This window comes from Oryza brachyantha, chromosome 8, assembly GCF_000231095.2.
Source record: "Oryza brachyantha chromosome 8, ObraRS2, whole genome shotgun sequence".
Taxonomy (NCBI): domain Eukaryota; kingdom Viridiplantae; phylum Streptophyta; class Magnoliopsida; order Poales; family Poaceae; genus Oryza; species Oryza brachyantha.
Window position 1 is genome coordinate 3,327,690 of NC_023170.2, and position 21,427 is coordinate 3,349,116.

General features: G+C 40.2%; 4 protein-coding genes across 4 annotated transcripts; 3 read left to right on the plus strand and 1 right to left on the minus strand.

The window, feature by feature from the left end:
- The first annotated feature begins 4,388 nt into the window (after positions 1 to 4,388).
- Positions 4,389 to 8,596, plus strand: LOC102709480 (glucose-6-phosphate/phosphate translocator 2, chloroplastic-like). The gene is made up of 6 exons (XM_006659122.3): positions 4,389 to 4,708; positions 5,636 to 6,129; positions 6,214 to 6,439; positions 6,977 to 7,199; positions 7,528 to 7,741; positions 8,239 to 8,596. The coding sequence occupies exons 2-6, from the start codon at positions 5,641 to 5,643 to the stop codon at positions 8,248 to 8,250; spliced, it is 1,164 nt and encodes a 387-aa protein (XP_006659185.1). The 5' UTR covers positions 4,389 to 4,708; positions 5,636 to 5,640; the 3' UTR covers positions 8,251 to 8,596.
- Positions 8,597 to 9,615: 1,019 nt separating this feature from the next.
- LOC121055231 (fatty acid desaturase 4, chloroplastic-like) lies at positions 9,616 to 10,912 on the plus strand. Its single transcript, XM_040527243.1, has one exon. It carries the CDS (start codon positions 9,768 to 9,770, stop codon positions 10,638 to 10,640), a length of 873 nt encoding a protein of 290 aa, XP_040383177.1. The 5' UTR covers positions 9,616 to 9,767; the 3' UTR covers positions 10,641 to 10,912.
- A 75-nt stretch (positions 10,913 to 10,987) lies between these two features.
- Positions 10,988 to 14,302, minus strand: LOC102714943 (CRS2-associated factor 2, mitochondrial). Its single transcript, XM_006659833.3, has 5 exons — positions 13,768 to 14,302; positions 13,116 to 13,243; positions 12,799 to 13,024; positions 12,563 to 12,690; positions 10,988 to 11,748 (listed from the first exon to the last, which is right to left on the minus strand). Exons 1-5 carry the CDS (start codon positions 14,300 to 14,302, stop codon positions 11,635 to 11,637), a joined length of 1,131 nt encoding a protein of 376 aa, XP_006659896.3. The 3' UTR covers positions 10,988 to 11,634.
- Positions 14,303 to 15,930: 1,628 nt separating this feature from the next.
- On the plus strand, positions 15,931 to 18,960 carry LOC107304703. The gene is made up of 6 exons (XM_015840029.1): positions 15,931 to 16,129; positions 16,628 to 16,690; positions 17,120 to 17,179; positions 17,725 to 17,787; positions 18,588 to 18,650; positions 18,872 to 18,960. The coding sequence occupies exons 1-6, from the start codon at positions 15,931 to 15,933 to the stop codon at positions 18,958 to 18,960; spliced, it is 537 nt and encodes a 178-aa protein (XP_015695515.1).
- The last annotated feature ends 2,467 nt before the right edge of the window (positions 18,961 to 21,427 follow it).

The following is a 21,427-nucleotide window of genomic DNA, read 5'->3' on the forward strand; positions in this document are numbered from 1 at the left end:
CATGGACAACCTAATTATTGTTGATTTTCAGCAAGGAAAGAAGTCTAGGTGAGAAGTAGTTTGAATCCCTGATGAACTCGTGGATGTCAAAACTGCTGGGTTGCTTAATTAATTCAGCATAAAAACTTTTCTGAACTTTTTTTGTAAGAAAAATGGTTATGAGCTCTAGATGAGCCTGATCATGAAAACCAGTCCTGTTCTCTGCAAGTAGTAAAGTAAAAACCTAATTTTCGGTCGAAATGGAATGAGTTGTGCTCTCTATAACACTACTGTTCACCTCAAATCACTGAAACAAAAGGATAAAAAAAACAGTTGTCATATTTCAGTTTGAGCATGATCGATGTGAAGGGCTACTCAATTACACGGGTTAATTAATTCATTGCTGCAAAATTATGATAACAAGAGAACAAGTTGGCATGGTCTACTTACCAGCATTTAGCTGCTTTTGAGTTTGACCTCTTGGATTAGCAGAGAGCCAGCCAGCAGTGCTCAAAAGGCTCTCTCTCCCCAGAGGTCAAAATCTTCCTGAAAGCCCAAAGAGACCAAAATGTGATGCCACTCTTTGGGGGCTTATTGGCTCCCCAGAAAATCTGGGGACAATCTGGGAATATGCTCCCTCTCCTTACCAGCTACCAACAACTCTTTCTGTGGAATTTGGTCACCAATTTTTTTGCTTTTCATGTTTTCCCATCTCAAGATGTGAATTTTTGAGAATGGCTGGGGTTGTTTGTGGAAAAGTGACATGTATGGTCTGACCTGAATGGATTATTATTGATTACTAATTGATATTGATACTAGTACGGAGGTGATGTTCTTGTACCATGGATGATGCTAAGATGCTTCTTGTATCATAGATGGAGAAGCTTCTGCACTTGGTTAAGTTTGTGCTTTTGTGATTTATTCAGATAACAAGAAGATTAGATAAATTTAATGGCTGGGCAAAGACAATGATTCAAGAACAAACAAAGGCAATTAAAAAGAAGATGCATCTTGGATACGATTACAAAAGTTCAATTACGAGCACAGACTTTAGAGCTCGATGACTTTTTTTTATTCTAAGTGAGATGTATTAACACACAACCAGTTGGTTTTGAATTAGTTTCTATGCGATCGCAAAAAGATTACTTTCCAAGAAAAGGATGTTTTTTTTGAAGGAAATGACAAGTGTCATTTTCATTGAATTATGAATTAAGAAGGTTGCTCATACTTAAAGTTCTTAGCAACAAAATAGGATTTTTTTTTTAGTTATTGGTTGATATTTTATTTATCAACCGCATTTTTCAATACTAACTCAATATCAAATTACTTATGTTCTTTCATTATTTTTTGATAAAACAATATTATAACCTAAACTTGAAAAATTATACTTTCTTATCCATTTTCACGGATATAGGAAAAATTCTACCAATTATATAAGCATAAAGGTGCATTTAGATTCGTTGAATTACTTAAAAATAAAGCAACATTGAAGTTGCAGTTTATTTATATTAAAATTGCGTTTTTCTATATTATACTAGTAAATAGAAAAGCTGCAACATTTATCCTACTTCACCTATCATAACTAACCAATATTTACATGATTTAACTTTAAAACGGGTTGTCTTTTTGAAAGGGGGAATGTGTAACATATAACTACACGCTATCATTTAAAAAAAAGATATACCCACTATTTCACTAGCAAGTTGCTGAAGTATTAAAATCTCAAGCAGATTTCACATGAACTACTTGAAGACAAAAAAAAAAAACCCTCAAAACACAGATCTCGCATGAACTGGATGGCCTGTCTGACACTCTGACCACTTGCACCTTGTAAAATCCTAGGGGATGGACCATGACGGATCATAAATTTGTCCGAATTTCGCAGCTCAAAATTTGGAGCTCCCCCAAATATTGAGATTTATGTCGAATTTTGTTTGAAGTTCACCATAATTTAACAAATTTTGAGGAAACGAAATTGTGAACCTAGACGGATGAAGCGACTAGTTATTATTTCAATTGTAGGTGATGTACCCTTTTACAAATAGATACCTACAGTGACTTTGCCAATCTCAAAACATTTCTATTAAACCTTTAGAGATGCTTACTTTTTAAGACAATAGAATTCTTTCTGGCATTTACTAAGAAGTTACCATCAATTATTACAAAACTTTAGTTTGATTAAAAATCATAAAGCTGCTAAATTACCATCTCCATCTATGATCGCACAATACGCATACCCATTGTTTCTCTCAACAGGTTATAAGTTGTACGTAGTCCATATCTTTCTCAAACCAAAAAAACAAAATTTCCAAAATTAGTGACTAATCATTTATTAAATTCCACTAATGTTACTGTTGGGACTCGTGTTAAACCTAATTGGAATAAAATGCTGCAGAGTAACTAAGTTGTCAACCATCCATTTGCTCATATCTTTTCACCACCATAGCCACCAAACCTATCCGTGATATGTCCCCCCACGGTTCGCAGCGCCCTAAGATCTATCCGTGTTCTAGTTGGAAGGGGTTAGGATGCCCCAATCCCTCCCTTTGAGGAGCAAGTAGGCATTGGGGTAGTGTGGCATGCCTTTGAAGGCCGGTAGGAGGACACCAAGAGAATGCTTCGAGACGAAGGGCCTCATCATCGCCTGTATTTAATGATGGGTGCCCATAGTGCTAGAATGATACATGTGATGTCTGACATTGTCTGTCCCATGCTGCACATTAATCTTGATGGAAAGGTGCACATCATTCTTTAAGTAAATGTGAAAAATAGGGTTGCCCCTACTAGCCTCCCTTGATCCCATCATCATCACCACCACCCATCATGGCTAGCGAACGACGTTAGACGGGCTTAACTACCATATATCATTCGTTCTCAGTGACCAGTATGTCCAATGGCATGCATATGGGCTATCTTCTCCATCCATACTCCAAGAATGTGATTCACGAGGGCCGATAGATCAGTGTAAGGCAACCACCATACCTGTGGCATATTTAATGCCACCATTATTATTACAAATATTTGAAACAATGTTTTCATTTAGAGGGTTCACCCAAAGATATAAATGAGAGAAGACACATCACGAGTAGTAAAATGACCCTTTTGAACATTATTCCAGCACTTTGCTGTTCACTTGAGATTTCTCTTTTTTCCTCCCTATATATGTCATATTTTGGGATGCTTTTTTCCCGATGCTACGTGCCCTAGTGTTGTATCTCAGAAATTTTTATACTTTTGTTTCACTTAAGGTTATACCTTTTGAGTTTTGAGTTTAGTAGCACGATACCAATGACATTATCTAGCAACACCTGATATAGGCCCCTGTTTGGCAATGGTCCAGCTTCAACTCTACCTCTCCTTGAGCTGGAACCCAATTAAATGATTAGAACTCCATCTAAAATAGTAGCAAAGTGGGATGGGGTAATCTAAAAATAAATTAAAGAGGTGAAATTGAGTTCGAGTAGCTTCAGAACTCAACTTCAGACTTCATTTCTAGAGTTAAATTTAGAAGTCGGAGATCTACCAAACCTACCCATGGTCTGTACATGGGATTTGCCTAGTTGACGTTGATGCCTGAAGTCCACGTACTTGCTCTGCTCCAAGTATATGTTGAATATACCTGTTGTATTTTTCTATCCAGTTTATTCTTAGCATTTTTCCCAACTTTTTGGTGCATAACTTCCAAACTACAAAACAATATGTTTTTAAAAAATATATAAAAGTTTACTAATTTATTTTTCTAAATAGATTTTTAATTTTACAGTAGTTATTTCAATTGTTTGTATCGTTAAATAACTATCACGAAAGTAAAAAAAATCTTTTATTAAGAAAGAACACAACTTTAGAGTATATTATTGGTCGTTTTCTTGTTTCCCTCGATTACTTGTTTGGTACTATACTAATTTCTTTTGCTTTACATTTTCAATTGCCTTCTCCATTATCTTATCTCGACAAAAGAGAAAAACAGAACAAAAAAGGGAGCTGGATACGCATCCCGGTTTTCCGGTGCACTTTTCCAGCCAAATTTTTAATCTCCTCGCTAAGTTCTTTTGTAAGATGAAAATAAAATATTATCTAATTTTCCAACAACTATTTTATGATATAAACTATATAATTATCTACTACAAAGTCAAAAAACATGCGGCGATCAAATTCTGTACAAGACTTTTTATAAAAAGAAATACACCGATCAGTTACGAAAATATACGCAAAATACAATAAATAATTTGAAAAAAAGAGTTGTAGAATCCCATGTGCGGAAGGGCACAAATACTATGGTCTTTCTAGTATAGAAAAGACATTTGCAGAAAAGCCCTCACACTTGCCCAACCTCACCAACAAGCCAACGAGAAAGAAAAAGATACGCATACGCATTCACCTACCCAGCCCAGCCAAGCCGCCACCTTCCCCTCTCCCTCTCTCTCTTCTCCCCCCTTTATACTCGCTCGCCGGAGCGGAGACTCTCCTCTCCTCCCTCGCGATCTCCGAATTCCCGTCCCTGCCCCGTTCCTCCGATCGACTCCCCCAACGCCCTTCGATATATCTGTCTTGTGTGTCTCTGTCTGTGGCCTCTCGAATCCATCGCGGGGTCGTCGCCCAAAACCTCTTCTGTTCTGTTGTGTTCTTCCTTCTGGAGACGGTGAGGTGAGGCTGTTTGTTGCAGAGAGGGAGAACCGGCTCGGGTTGGTTTTGATCCGGGGTGTTGGAAGGGGATTGGTGGGAGGGAAAGGTGAGATCTTTCGAAGGTTCCTTCTTTTGATCCTGCAAAGATCGTTTTTTCTTTGTTTTTTACTTTTCAATCTGCCCCACCGCCGCTGCCATCACCGGCGTCCCCTGAGCCCTAGCGACCGACGGTGACGCCCGCCGGCTGCCATACAGCCGCGCATGGCGGCTCACCGGCGCGTGTGGAGGTGAGGGCGCAGCGCATGTTACCTCAGCCGCTGCTATCCAATCTGGCTGCCCCACCGCCGCCGCCCGTGGCCGGCGCCGGTGTGCCACCGCATCACCTCCCCGAGTCGCGTACCGTGTGTCATCTTCCTCCCCTTGCTGCAAAGCCTGACGATAGTGTGTTCATTGACGCGTTTTTGGGGGTAATTTGATTCAAAGCTCTTCCGTCTGGGCGGGCGGGTGGTAAAGATTGATGCTTTGCATGCAAAATCTGCGCAACTAGATCACGGGAGTTCGAGACTTCTGCGTGGGGGGAAGCTGGTATCTTTACGTGTAGATCACTTGCGCGAAAACGATGTGGAAATTTGTCCTCATCTATGAGTTGTAGCTTTTGTGATTTGGGTATTTACTGATGACGGCTCTGCCGTGCAGGAATTGTTTGGTACTGTCTGCTGAGTAATTTGAGAGGAAAATTTAATGGTTGATTCATTCGTTCGTTTGATTGTTTCAAGAGGAATAGTTTTAGGAGTCATCTCAGAAGAACTTTTTTTTTTTTTTTTTTTTGTAAAATTTACTTAACCAGCTCTTTGAGGAAAGTTGTTTCATGTCACTTTCCTTTTCTGGTGCTGATAGATCAGTTGCTCTACTCAGATCCTCAACGAAAGCTTTTGTTGAAAAGAAATACTTGTAATATCTTTCAAGCAGCTCTTTGAGGAAATACCTGGTACCTCACTGTCTGCCGGCTAACATTTTATTGGTTGATTTGCAGAAGCCATGATACCTGCTGTGAAGCTCTCTCCTGGCCCTGTGGCCTTCTCTGGCACCAATCTACGGTCCAAATCAGCTTTGGTTCCATCTGTCTCAAGTCTCAAACCATCGAAATTTGTGGTCTCTTCACTCAGACCACTCTACCTTGCACCACTAGATGGCCCAAGAGCTGCTGTGCAAAAACCTCAGAGGAAGCCACTTGAGTTCAAGTGTGCTGCTTCTGCAGCTGACGACAAGAAATCCAAGACTGAGGTGGTGCCAGTTCGCTCGGAAGCTGCCCAGAAGCTAAAGATCTCCATATATTTTGCAACATGGTGGGCGCTTAATGTGATCTTTAACATCTACAACAAGAAGGTTCTCAATGCTTTTCCGTACCCCTGGCTCACTTCAACACTCTCCCTTGCCTGCGGCTCGGCGATGATGCTTGTCTCGTGGGCCACCCGCCTTGTTGAGGCCCCCAAGACTGACCTAGATTTCTGGAAAGTTCTTTTCCCGGTGAGTGGAATCATCCTTGTCAGTTATTTGAATTGTGCCTGCTTGGGCAAGCATGAATGATTTCGGTTATTTTGATTGATGAAGGTTGCTGTTGCTCATACAATTGGGCATGTTGCTGCAACGGTGAGCATGTCGAAAGTGGCAGTGTCATTCACACACATTATCAAAAGTGCAGAGCCTGCATTCAGTGTTTTGGTATCAAGATTCCTTCTTGGGGAGACATTTCCAGTGCCTGTGTATCTTTCTCTCCTCCCAATCATTGGTGGATGTGCTCTTGCTGCTGTAACTGAGCTGAACTTTAATATGGTTGGTAAGTATATATTTTCTGATTCGAGGCATATTGCACTATTAACCAGTACAGTTGCAATGCTGATTAGTAAAACTATGTCTAGTGATGATTAGTAAAACTATGTCTAGTGATGAGTCAATTTAGGTGGTTGCTTTAGTAATCAATACTCTTTAATATTATGTTTATGATAAAAATGACTTGTTAAACGAGTACTTTGCCCTATCTGGATATATATGTTTTAAAGGAATTGTTATGTGCTTCAGATTCAAAATTACAAAAATTAATGAGCAGTAACAAATCATAGCTATAACCTATTAACCTTATCTAATTTAATTTTTACCAAAAAAGAGCACTTTCCAACTATGAGACACATGCTTAAAATCCTTTGCTCTCAATTCTTCCTGAAGTTCAATGCTTAGATTTATGTTTAAGAACCAGACAAAATAGGATTCATAGGCTTTGTACTTATTTTCAATTGTCTTACTCAGGTTATGTCAGGCAGGTATCTACTGTTCTCCTTTTCGTGATGTTAATAGTGGCTGTTTTTCTTCCCACCAGGATTCATGGGTGCTATGATATCAAACCTTGCGTTTGTTTTCCGCAACATCTTCTCGAAGAGGGGCATGAAGGGGAAGTCTGTCAGTGGCATGAATTACTATGCCTGCCTATCGATAATGTCCCTGGTTATACTGACGCCATTTGCTATCGCTATGGAGGGTCCCCAGATGTGGGCTGCTGGTTGGCAAAAGGCTCTTACAGAAGTTGGCCCTAATGTTGTCTGGTAAGCAATAAATTAAATCAACCATTCTGCAATTTCTCTTCTACGATTGGTGGCCATAGTTTTGTACCTGCATTACATGGGACGCTGAGTATGATCTTTACATTGTTTCTACCTTAGGAGATATCATGCATATATTTACTTGCTTTGTGGCATATTTAACACACTTTAAAGGACCATTGATTTTACTGTTATGCTGGGTATTGTTAGACTTAAGACAGTCTTTGCTGGAATGGAGTTACACGTTGTGCTGGATATTTGCAACATAGTGCATCATATAATGCAACACTAAGTATTTTAGTGATATCACTTGAATGTTGCAATGTTGTAGGTGGGTTGCTGCACAGAGTGTTTTCTACCACTTGTACAACCAGGTGTCCTACATGTCTCTGGATGAGATTTCTCCATTGACATTTAGCATTGGCAATACAATGAAGCGTATATCTGTGATTGTTTCTTCAATCATTATCTTCCACACACCTGTTCGCCCTGTCAATGCACTAGGAGCTGCCATTGCCATCCTTGGCACATTCCTGTATTCCCAGGTAATTTTGCTTGCCTTAATATTTCGTTTTGGCTGTTGTTGCCTTAACAAACTTTCTTTTCACTGTATGGAAACTGGAAAGGATGAAATTTTGTATGTAGTACTGTCTACTTGTCCATCTTTTTTACTCCACAAGTGCATGATTTATGACAGACATGGAAAACCAGTTAGCTACTTTGTGAATATGCTTAGTTTTCAAACCGTTCCGCTCGATCCTAAGTAGGATGGATTGAGAAGTGATATGTTAGTATCAACTGTAAGCCTACGAAGATAATTTCAGTTCGTTCTTTTGTTATAGGAGATAATATCACTTGACTAGAAATGTGTATTTTAATTATTGACAAAACTAGAGGGAATAAGTCTTAGAAAACATAAAGTAGCAAATAAGACTGGATAAGCTTCTGCTGCACATAACTTATTCCTCCAATCTAATATTTATCCTAAATATCTTTTTGCTGACATTTTTTTACTTCTTTATTTTTTCCATTTCTGATGTAGGCAAAGCAGTGAGGTTAAAAGGATGGTATGTTCAGGGCCATGGATGAAGAAGGGATCCAGATGAAGCATGTCTGCAGAATCAGTAGCAAGCACTGGGGCCAATTTTGCTTGTGCAATTATCTTGTAGATATAGGGGAGGTTAGGTTTTGATATGAGGTCATAATAATAATGGTTTATGTTGCTCTTTTCTTGTTCCTTATTAGTGCAAACTGAACCCCAGAGGCTATGAACTGTTGGTCGAGTGTATCTTGAAATAAAAACTGAATGGGAACTTGTCGATGTTTCATTCTGGGCGTGGGAAGGTAACTGCCATCCAAGTCCCAGGTTTCATAGTTGTTACCATACAAAATCTCTGAAATGGTTTCTGTTAACTTCGCTTGAGGCAATTAATTATTCGTGCAGCACCTTGGGCAACAAAGATACTGACAATACCTACTGCTGTTGCAAATTGTCTTGTACCCCTGACATTATACAGATAGAAAGGCTTGAAGGATATGTTTGATGACAAACAAAACTATTTGTTTATTTTGGACAAGCAATAAGAACATACATGCTTGTTTTCTTTAATCTGCGATGTATTAGGATTTGTCAGAGCTGTTTCTTCAGAATTCATAGCCTCTGAAATGAAATGAGATGCAGCTGCAGGAGGAGGATCTAGTTGATGCCTCCGTTTCCATTACGTGGCCAGAAAACCAACAAATCGTGTGCGTTCTCTGGAGACCACATGGTTGCCGTGTGGACTTGTTTTTTGGCACCACGTGGCACAGTCCAAGGCCATCATTTTTTGCTTCGTCCTGTGGTGGTACTATTTTGGTTCAGTACTTTTATCAAAGCATATATACTACACAAAGTTGTAGAGATATAAACATCTCTGTCCACACATAAATATTTAACGTTGAGAAATAAGATTTGCTCAAACTTTCAACTCTTGAACTATTAATCTTTTCGTAACATCAAATGTTTGTTTTATAATTTTTGAGATGGAGCTAGTAACTTACATTCTATACTCACCAATCTTTTCACTTATAATTATACTTATAAGCCAAAATTTTAATTATAAAAGTTAAACTTAAAGTTGTTTTTTAGGGTTTTTTCGTTCATAGTTTATTTTTCAGTATTTGCTTCTAAATTACTAAGAATATATATATATATATATAATTTATAAATTATTTTCAAATCATTAATAAGTTGTTTCGGCTAAGGTCGTAAAAGAAGAAGAAAAAGAAGACAAAAAAGAAGCCCGTCATGGAGAAAGAAGTTGAACACGCTTCTTGATTAGACACAAATCACCCATTTGGTCTCTATTGGTATCTCCATCCGATCCATGCTTATAAGATCGACGGCCATGCTCTTTTTTTCTCATGCCAACGTATTTCCTCATCACACCACACACTCTTGTGTGTGTGACAGAGAGATGATATAATTAACCAAGAAGCTAGGAGCTTGCAAAGTTGTGTTTTTTTTGCTTGGGCAACCAGGGGCATTGCGCCATTGCCAAGAACTCGGCAAGCATTGCGACCTAGCTAGCCATGTACGCCATGACCCCGCGCTGCCAGCTCCCGCCGCTCCGCCGCGCGGCGCCGTGCCGAGCGGCAACGACCACGACCACGACGCCGGCGGCTCCGTCTCCGTCTCCGGGGGTGCTGAGCTCGCCGTCACGCGCCGACCCGGATGAGCTGCGGTCCACGTGGCCGCAGCGCGCGTGGACGCTGGCCGGCTCGGCCGCCGTGCTCTCCTCCCTCTCCACGTCCGCCTCCCTCGCGCGCGACGCGGGCTCCTTCGCCGGGCCGCTCGCCGCCGCCGCGGCGGCCTACGCGCTCGCCGACCTCTCCACGGGGGTGTACCACTGGTTCGTCGACAACTACGGCGACGCCTCCACCCCGGTGTTCGGGTCGCAGATCGCCGCGTTCCAGGGCCACCACCGCTACCCGTCCACCATCACGCGCCGGGAGCCCTGCAACAACCTGCACGCGCTGGCGCGCGCCGCGGCGCTCGCGCTCCTGCCCGTCGACGCCGCGGCCACGGCCGCCGGCGCCCCCGCGGCGGCGCACGCGTTCGCCGGCGTGTTCGCGGCGTGCGTCGTGCTCAGCCAGCAGTTCCACGCGTGGGCGCACGAGAACCCGCGCAGGCTGCCCCCCGGCGTCGAGGCGCTGCAGGCCGCCGGCGTGCTCGTGTCGCGCGCCCAGCACGCGGCGCACCACCGGGCGCCGTACAACAACAACTACTGCATCGTCAGCGGCGTGTGGAACGAGCTGCTCGACCGGCACAGGGTGTTCGAGGCGCTGGAGATGGTCGTCTTCTTCCGCACCGGCGTCCGGCCGCGGTCGTGGGACGAGCCGGACACCGCCTGGACGGAGGACGCCACCGCCGCCGTCGGTGACACCTCGTTCCATACACAGTGATGATGATATGTACATACAGGTATACATATACAGTACAAGATGGTACGTACAGAAAGATGCATTGTTCAAGCACATAATTTTAGTCAGAGGGGAAAAAAAATCCAAATTTTTATTTTTTTAGGAGCATTGTTCTTGAGGGAATGAGGGTTCTGTTGCCATTTCCGAACCTTATGGTGTCAAGACAAAAGCAAGAGACAAATATTTGCGACGATGGAAATTCCATTTTTCTGTTTTTTAATCATATTTTTCTTTGAAAAATTCATTGCCTATGATTTTCTTGTGGTGCATATGTTATTCTGGTGGCATGTTTGAGGATATTCCTTTTCTCCTGCCATCTTGGTAGAAAGTTCAGAGCCAGCCACTCCCAGATAAGTGGCCAGAAATTTTCGATGTTATTTCCAGAAACACTACCAGTGGAAAAGGCCACTGCTGCCGTTCTCTTTCTAGCATATACACATCCAAATAATTTCTAAAATTGCTGTACATCAAGGAATCAACACGACAGCAGCTCATTCGAGGCTCTGATGATCACCAACTTCTGGTTCAAAATGCCTGGCTGTACTACTAACTAGAATTACAACATGTTGTACTTCCCAGCGTTTGATGTGTCCTAATCTAGAGTGTCGATCTCTGATCGAACAGCAGAAGCAGCAGGAAGAGGCTCCATTTGAACAAAGTAGCAGATGATGCAACACTTGGGATATCAAGCACCGGTAATTTGTCGATACTGAATATTCAGTTCAAATGCAGGATCTTCGTCTCATGCAGCACCGCACCTCTTCTAGACAACTTCAGACAGCTGCAGGGCTACAAGAAAGTGTTGATGAACAATCTAATAACCAATTTATGTAGTTTTTAATGTTTCCAGCAATCCAGAAGTAGGTTGCTGGTAATATCTTCTGATCATTATCAATCCCATAAAACTGATGGAAATAATCCAAGCAGCAGGAATACTTCTAGTAAATCATGTATTGCAGACACATGTATCACAAATTCAAGATGGTTCAGAACTGCATTGAGATGAAACAGATTTCTCTTGATTCTCCTTTCCTCGCCAGAGAATAATCTGTTCGTCTTTAAACAATAAGGGAACACATGGAACCAAATCCTGTGAAATAGATAGATAAGACTGAAACAGTCATTCATGCTGCAGCGATTGCAAGAAATAAAAGAATATGCTCTTTCTATCATGCAACACTAAATTGTCCAGTATCTCTTGGCTCCTATGTTGAAATGACCAACACAGTGTTAGCTGTAAAATTTATCAAACATCACAAAAGAGAAATTCTAAAAAATGCCACCGACAAACATCTAAGTCTAAGAAATGCCATTAACGAATGCTAGAAAATGCCATCGTACAAACGAATTTGTCTAAACAATGCCATCGTCGTTAGGGTTCCGTCCATTTTTGCCGTTAAATACACTGTTCACACTACAGAGCTTCACGGAGAAATGCTGACGGAACCCTAACGACGATGGTATTTTTTAGACAAATTCATTTGTACGATGGTATTTCTTAGAACTTGTACTCGTCGATGGCATTTCGTAGAACTTGTACTCGTCGATAGCATTTCTTAGAATTAAGTGTTTGTCAATGGCATATGTGGAAATGACCAACACAGTGCTAGCTGTAAAATTTATCAAACATCATAAAAAGATATGCTACTGCTCTTTTTCTTTACTAATCTGACCTGAATAGTAGTATACAAATGCAAACAGCTAATTTGGTCAATTCATCTAAGCAGGTTTTTCTCAACACTTTGCCCAGGTCAATTTGAGAATATTACAGGAACCTTTTTAGGGGCAATACGACTTTAAAAATGTTAAAACATAAGGATAAAGTATAATAAGGGAGCAGAAAATCGGAAATTACTACATGTATACTCATGCAGAGGCAAAAGCATAGCATCGTATCAACATACCCTTAGCTTCACACCAATTTTCTTGCAATCACTGCTACCAACATGAGAGCAATCTAGCCTCACAACTTCAACAGTCTTAAAGGCCTCTCTCACTCTTTCAACAACATTAACATAAACACCATTCCTGGCTGCACAAAATAGAAGTTCACAATATCATTGCAAAAAAAGAACTCGACAAGACAACTGCAGGATGGGTAAAACAGGGTTATACAATTGTATGGTGATAAATGACTTACTTAATTTCATAAGAGGTGGAGAATTTAATCCCATATTCCTCAATTCTTTGGTTTTCTCGAAAGTCAATCCATCAGCAACATTTTGCACAAGCCTAGGGTAAATAGGAGCCAGTGGCTTCCACAGCATTAATGGTATCTCAGGCCGCTGTTTTGAATCATAATTCCGACCACGGTAAAGGATAAGGATGTTCATGTTACGGTATATTATTTTCCCACCTGTCTTATCCTGCACAATAGTGCACTAACATGAGACCTAACAAAATAGGACGTTAACTGTAATTTCAAGTATTTCCTCAAGCCAGTAGTACTGCTGTGACCTCAAGGTGGAAGCATATATTGTCCATGTCAAGAGTTGGGACTCCTAGACATTTGACCCTAACAGCTTCTGCCCGTTTCCAGTGGTTGTGGATGTCATCAAGCATGTTGTGTGTTACTCCCCCTTTGCCTGAGAACACCAGACACCGTTCCATTACTTGGGAAATGTTTCCAAAGAATAATGAAACTATCTTCATAATGTTGAAATGCCACAGTTGCATCAGTACATAGCGCATAATATAATTCATCGATGCTAATTGCTAGTATGCATTGATTTAAAATTCTACAATTTGGACTTCGTTCTAATACTTTCATGTTGACATGATATACCTGATACCTAACTAATAAAAGGAATTCAGTACCGGCACACAGAAAGACAATAAAGAATCAAATTTTAGTTAACTTAACAATTAAAACAGCCGACACTTGGTACTGCATAAGCAGTGTTCGCTAATAAAACTGCAAAGTTCACTAGAACCTACCGCATTCTTTTCGCATGAACTTCTCTTAAATTCTCAAATTTGCCGTGTCAATTCTACCTGTTTCGTGCCCAATCAATCAAACTAGCGAGCAGAACCGAACAAAATTCCTAAGATGAAGCTTCTACGAGCTAAAAAGCATCAGAAATGGATGCAATTCGCGGTGCGCACTCACCCAAATTGATCTGCCGGGAGCAGTCGCTGTGCCGGTACCTCTCCACGAGCTGCGCCACCTCCTCCTCCGACAGCGGCTCGCCGAGAACCTCCTCCCTCCCCTTCGCGGGCGCACCGCCGCCGCCGCGCGCCGCCGAGACGCCGTCCCAGGGCCGGTCGAGGCGGCCCGGGCCGAAGGGCGAGAACCGTCTGGGCTCGCGGAACCCGATGGGCCTCCACGCCGGGTCCGTCTCCGAGTAGGAGTACCGGAAGTCGAACGGAAGGTCGGAGCGCGCTGGCTCCGGCGGCCTCATCCCGCCGCCCCGCGCCCCACACTTCTTCTCACTCTCTCCCGCCGCCGCCGCCGCCGCCGAGGGCTTCGACTTCGAGGAAGCCCCAGGCGGGCGCTCCGCGAGCCGTGTGAACGGGGGGTCGTCGTCGGGATCGGAGCAGGCCGGCGCTCGGTGGAGGCGGCGCGCCAGGGCCTGCACGGCGGCGGCGGCGGCGCGCCGCCGCCGCCATGGGAGGAGGAGGAGGAGCTCGCGAGGGAGAAGCATACGGCGAGAGGAAGACGACGTGGGCCGGGTGGGCTGCGCGAGGGGGCGGACACGCGGAGGAGCACGTGGGCCTAATGGGCCGAGCCACAAACTAGGCCCAATTGGTGCAACTGGGCCTGCCTTCTTTTCATGGGCCGGGCCAGATGCAGATGCATTGCACCGGGACGCGTTCACACCGCGTGCATGCATGCAGATGGGACGACGTCGGTACAAGCTGGCGCTAGGAAACTGATTAAAAAGCTGCCAATCTTGCAAATCTACCGTTGCTGAGTGGCATTTTCGTGAATTATTGTAATTTTGGCCTTCTAATTTATCCTATAAAAATATGAGATTTTTATAACCATGAGCTCGATCGGTTGTAATTTATTCTACATCTATCAATTTTTTACTCACTACCTCTCTAGTCACTAATATTATTTAACGCTTCCGACGAGCAAATACACTAGCTTTTGCATAAAGTCTTTTTTTTTCCAAATGATAAATATTAAAGTTTGGATGAAGTACTTTATTCCCACATATTAACTTTTGAACTATTTTTCTTATCCTAAGTATCACCTTTCGCATCTTGACAAGTTATTTTTCTGCGTCATTTTTTTTTAAAAAAATTATCATAAACTCTTATATTATAGGACGAAGAGAGTATATGTTTTGGGTGTTCCTTTGAAAAATATATTTTTGTATGCCTTACTGTTTACAGCAAGCGAATTAATTATATATACATGGCGGAGGTGTCCAAATGAGGCAGCAATTAATGAGACGTTTAATTTGTGCCCTTAAACATTATAAGAAGGAAAAAATAGCCCAGATTTTCTTGGTTCAAATCCTGAAATTCAAAACGAAGCAGGAAGCTTCAAGCTCGACCGGTCTCAAGAGCTAGTGTGTCTCGATTAACCCGAGAAGAAGACAGTGGTCGCAAGAGCTTGAATCGACATACAGTACGGTATGCAGTGATTTACTCGCTGGATCGAAATATTTTTCTAGGTTAGATTAGCCGTTCATACGTATGATTTTTAGATCTGCAGACTACTAGCTTAGGCGTGTGTGAGATTTAGCTTAATTTGTTCAAAGTATCGCTATTAATCCCGTGGAGTCTTGGGATGCAGTAGTTGTGCTTGATTTCAGGATATGTCTTAACCTTTTGGTATGGTGTAGCCGTGTAGATCGAGATTATTTCTTTCACTGGTAGGAGAGACATATGATCGAGTTTGTCATTAGATGTTCTTTTTCTCTCCATTTCTCTGTTGATTTGTATACATCTGTTGGGTGGATTATATTGTACACCCTCAAAAATCTGCCAACATATATAGATTATCTAGCTCTCGCTGTCTACAGATAAGCAGAAGGATCGATGTTCATCCATCTAGGGTTGCACTATTCTTTATATATATGTAATGGTTTATTTGTTTAGCAAAAAATGTTTTTTTACTTAATGTAATGACTCACACACTCACACCCACCCCTTTACACACATTTTGTGTAATTGTGTTTGCACACTTTGTATACAAACACGTATGCACCTCTCTTTAGCAGTACATGTGTGCATGACTCAATATCTAAAACTATGCACACACATATATTGTATTTTCATCATTGATTACACTAATTGTTAAAAATAACCAGACTTTCAGATGGAATCAAGGAAGCAGAACAAGGATGATAGGACTGTTGTTCTAGCATTGCCGGCACCTGGGTCATCAGATTTCAGGCCTCCCAGAAGAAGGTCTGTGGTTCCCAGAAAGAAAAAAAACTCTGCACAGCATAAAGAGGAGGCTTCTTCAAGTAATCCCATAGCAACAGGAGCACCTGCTGCAACTACTGGAACATCAGGTCTGTGATTTTGAGTTATTGTTTCATAGAATCGAGTGGAAAATATTTTATATGGATGTTGCATAGATTAAGGTAATATGAAATCAGAAATGTATTGTTAAAAATCAGAAATGTTAGATAAACAAAGTCATGAAAGTGTAACACCCTGCTGGTTAACTTTGAATAATTAATTCACTGCCCTGTAGTATATCTAATCATTTATGGTAGATAGAGTAATTAAGAAATCTGTTCATTTTGTCTCAGAGTTGTTAACTATACAATTAACTGACTAAAGGTCATAAGGTGCTATGTAGACCATTTTATGTACATGTGTTGATCTCTCAGAGTTCAACTGCAGTAATGAGAGATTCATATTTCAAATATACGCTTCAAACAACAGTTTGCTGATATGAAGCAAGCTGCAGAAGCACTGATAGGCATTTTCAAATCTGTTACTTGATATAATATGTCGAAATTGCATTATGCTATATTATAATTTTGGATCTCATGTATATATAGATCTCAACCTGCAAGCAGAAGACATAAATCAGTCACAGATGAGAATTGTAGAGGAATCGATAGGTAAAGTTGCATGCACCTAGCTATCCATACATATATCATTGAGTTACTTACACTTTTTAACATAAAACTATTCACTCAGTCTCATCCCAAAATATAAGATATAACTACCTATATATTACAACAAATCTGGAGAGACTAATTAGTACTATGAGGGGAGTAGTGATTAAGATGTATAATATTTTTCTAGGTATCACGGATCTGCAGGAATCAACAACAGTACTACATGGCGGAGCACAAATTATGGGGGAAGCGACTGGTAATTTGCAAATCATAAACTGAGTTTGATTTGATTATATATATATATATATATATATATATATATATATATATATATATATATATATATATATATGAAAAATGAAAAGGTATACTATTCAACACTATATTTCATAATTTTCTCTTCAGATAACATCTTTTTGCTTTTTGCAGACATTGGGCAGCAAGCAGATGCTGTGAACAACTTCCAAGAAAACCAGGTGGACCCAATAGGTGAGAAATAATATTATTGTAGCTCATCCATGCATGGAATTAGCATCCAGCAAATAAAGCTTTAGGTTCCTTGGAACACAGGAAATAAAAGAAACAGTAATAACCACATGATTTGGATGCATGTCATGGCACTTATTTGATCCAATACGACAAAACTAAAACCATAGGAACTGTACATAATGTTGTATGGCCTCACAGGAATATAGTAAAATATGATTTATATTGGTTTATTAGAGAAATAGAAGGAATTATACACACACAGAGAGAGAGAGAGAGAGAGAGAGAGAGAGAGAGAGAGAGAGAGAGAGAGAGCAGTGATATTCACAAAGAAAATTGTAAACATGAGGTAAGGTGATACCACATCCATGTTTTCCTCCAAAATGTGGAGGGATTTCTATTTCTATCCTTTGCAATTCATTTGAACCAATTTCACATCCAAAGGGCTCTCATATGAATTTTTCGTTTGGATTGAATTTGTCTAGTTTTCCTACAAATTTCCTCCAGTCCAAAGGAGGCCTTAACAAAGTGGCATAAATTTTCCCTAGGGTTCAATCAACAGCAGCCGGACATTGCAAATGTTGGACCACAAATTCCAGAGCAAGCAGCTGGTACTTTAATTTGTATTACCCTATATTATTTCTTTTCTTCCAATATCTTTGCTGTCAATAATATTTCTTTTCTTAACGTCCTAAAGTTTAACTATTTATATGTTTGAAACTATCTGTATCGATTTTGTTTAATTAAATCAAGATAACTCTATTTGCTGTTGGAAACATACTTCTCATAATGTTACAGTTGATTGTTGTTATCTACTAACTTTTTGTCAAATATATCTGTTCCATCTAATCCTAATGAATATATGAACGATGTGTTTGAGTTCCCACTCAAGAATAATATTGTAGCTCATCCATGCATGGTGTTAGCATTCAGCAAATAAAGCTTTAGGTTACTTGGAACACAGGAAATAAAAGAAATAGGAATAGAAAAACACATGATTTGGATGCCATAGCGCTTATTTGATTGAATACGACAAGAACTAAAACCATAATAACTGTACATAATGTTGTATTCGCCTCACAGGAACATAGTAAAATATGATTTATATTGATTTATAAGAGCAAGAGAAGGAATATATATATATATATATAGAGGGAGAGAGAGAATTAAAGCACATTGATATTCACAAAGAAAATTGTAAACATGAGGTAAGGTGACACCACACGCATGTTTTCCTCCAAAATGTGGAGGGATTTTTTTTCCTATCCTTTGCAATTCCTTTGAACCAATTATTTCACCACCCAAAGGGTTCTCATATGAATTTTTCGTTTGGATTGAATTTGTCTAGTTTTCCTACAAATTTCCTCCAGTCCAAATGAGGCCTTAACAAAGTGGCATAATTTTTCCATAGGGTTCAATCAACAGCAGCCGGACCTTGCAAATGTTGGACCACAAATTCCAGAGCAAGCAGCTGGTACTTTAATTTGTATTACCCTATATTATTTCTTTTCTTCCAATATCTCTGCTGTCAATAATCTTTCTAAAGTTCAACTATTAATTTATATGTTTGAAACTATCTGTATCGATTTTGTTTGATTAAATCAAGATAACTCTATTTGCTGTTGGAAACATACTTCTCATAATATTACAGTTGATTGTTTGTTATCTACTAACTTTTTGTCAAATATGTTCCAGCTAATCCAAATGAAGATATGAACGACATGTTTGAGTTTGCCCTTAACAACAGTATCTTGGATCTGGACTCGCTCGAAACAACACCATAGTACTGTTGCATGTACTACCATGAACGGTTGTACTCATTGATATCTGAACTGAGGTCATAGTTCTATTTTTTTAGCCATAGTTTTTAGTAGTGCCTGGGAACACAAGGTCCAGAGAAATAATGCTCAATTAATCTGCCTGCAGTGTCTGGATGTGTGTAAATCTGTTATTTGAAGAAATTGCGCATGTTTTACCTTTCGAAACTTGTTTTGCTTTCCATGAAATGAAGAACTCTCTAGTTCAGACGAGCCTGTCATAATTTCTTGTGTTCCTGGTCGCCATTTTTAATTTGTTCAGGGTCCTGGATATTCCAGTAAGTGTTTTATGCTGAGACCTGCAAGTTTCATTGATCTCATTTAATTTATTATTATCGGGTGAGATTTGACGTCCCAATGATCTCTTAGTTTAATTTCTCTCATGGTAGTTAACTGTTAGCTTTTGAAGAGACCAGGGAGATTTCATAGGCGCTGGTTTTCATTTCATCTCCGTACGTCCTTCTTAATTTGAATCCATGAGTGGAACTCGCATTGTATCAAATTAACACAGATACATGCATTGACTACAGAGTTAAGCCAGAAATTTATCATCCCAAATTATCAGCACATACATTAGTGCACTCTTCCGTGAGAACAATAATATTTTAGATCACTAATTGGAATACATGCAACCATTAGTCCACGAGAGGTTGGCTAGAGTCGGAGGCGAGATATGCATTCATTCATGCAGGGTTTGCCTGCAGAGACCAAATTAAAGCTAGTAGAATGCATAATTATATGAGGCTTATGAACTGAATTAACCAAACCACCATATGTTGTTACTCCCTGCATCCTAGAATAAGTAACCATTTTGGTCAAAAAATTGTCCGAAAGTAAGTGACTACTTTCTGGCTTAATTAGAAGGAACGAAAATAAAATAAATAGATGCATCCATAATTATTGCACATCTTTTGATCATCAAGGGCAATTTCGTTTTTACCATTGATTCTAATACTGATTTAACCTCTCATTTTCAGAGTTTTTATTTTTAACACTATTTTTTAACTGAACCAACATCTTGCCCATCTTTTTGGATGGAGGGACCTAACGGCATTAACTTAGGGGTTAAAGTACTCTTTTAACCTTTCTCGTAAATCTCATTTTTAGCCCTCTTCTTTTTTCCCTTCCTTGTAAATCATAGCAGTATATATACAACAACTGAAGATGAATTAACAATAATTGCGCTTTATTGTTGTATATATACTGATGTGATTTAAAATGGAAGGCAAAAATGTAAATGGCAAAAACAACAGGGCTAGAAATAAAATTCCTGGGAAATGGTAAAATAGTACTTTAACCCCCGAGGTAACACCGTTAGGGCTCTCCATCCAAAATAGAGGCATACTGTTGGTCCAGTTCAAAAATGAAAACCTAAAAAAGAGGGGTAAACTTAATACTAAAGTCTGAAACAGAGGTAAGAACGAAATTGTCCGAAAGGGTAAAAAAATAAGGATATAGAGATCATTTTACTCGAGCACTAGTTTGTTAGAAATTAGATAAAGTGGAATATTAATTTATTTTGGGCAGACCGGCAGAGGAAGTAGCTCCAAAATGTCCAGGCAGAAGACAACAGAGCAGATGTTGATTAAGCAATTAACTGACTTATTATTGTTGCTATATCCAACTTCCCTTCTAATTAGCATGCATGTGTGTGCTCTCTTGACTTGTCTTCTGACATCGCCGTAACACACATTATGCCTGAATACCCGGAGACCATGACAAACCAAAAGAGCCGTATGGATCAACGATGTCAAAGGGACTAAGTACACATTTCAGAGAGAAGACATGGTCAAAATTAAAGATAATGATATTTGAAGTGTGTGTGGCCAAACATGCTGCATGATAATACAAGTTATCTCTGTTGCATTCATACTATATACATGCACTTTTTTTTGGCGGGGAATATACATGCATTCATACTAGCTAATATGAATTATTACCTTGAAACTGTCTCTGCAGGCAACTGCGTGTAACATGAATTTAACATTAGCATGCCGTATATATGGATGCCTGAATACGCGGAGATAAATTGACTAAATAAAAGGGCCATATATATGGATCGAATTAATTAAGATATCAAAGGGACTAAGTATAGGTTACAAACATCGGACATGGTCAAAATAAATTAAAGGATATTATTTTTGTGGTCAATCTACTCGGTTCGAACACATCTTTATCATATGTTTATCTGAACTACCTGATGGCACAGCCAGCCAAACGTCAATGTCACCCTGTTTCTGCCGAAGATAAAACTTGAATAAATCCACTAACCCATTCAATTAAATAATTAGTTAATTTCTTGAGCCAGATGCATTCTATCTAGACCAGTTCAGAGGAGAACGAAGCACACCTTGACCACTTCAGAGTCATGTCATGCTCACAAGCTATATATATGGACGCATCCCTCCTTGGCCAAACCATCAGCTGCGCTCCA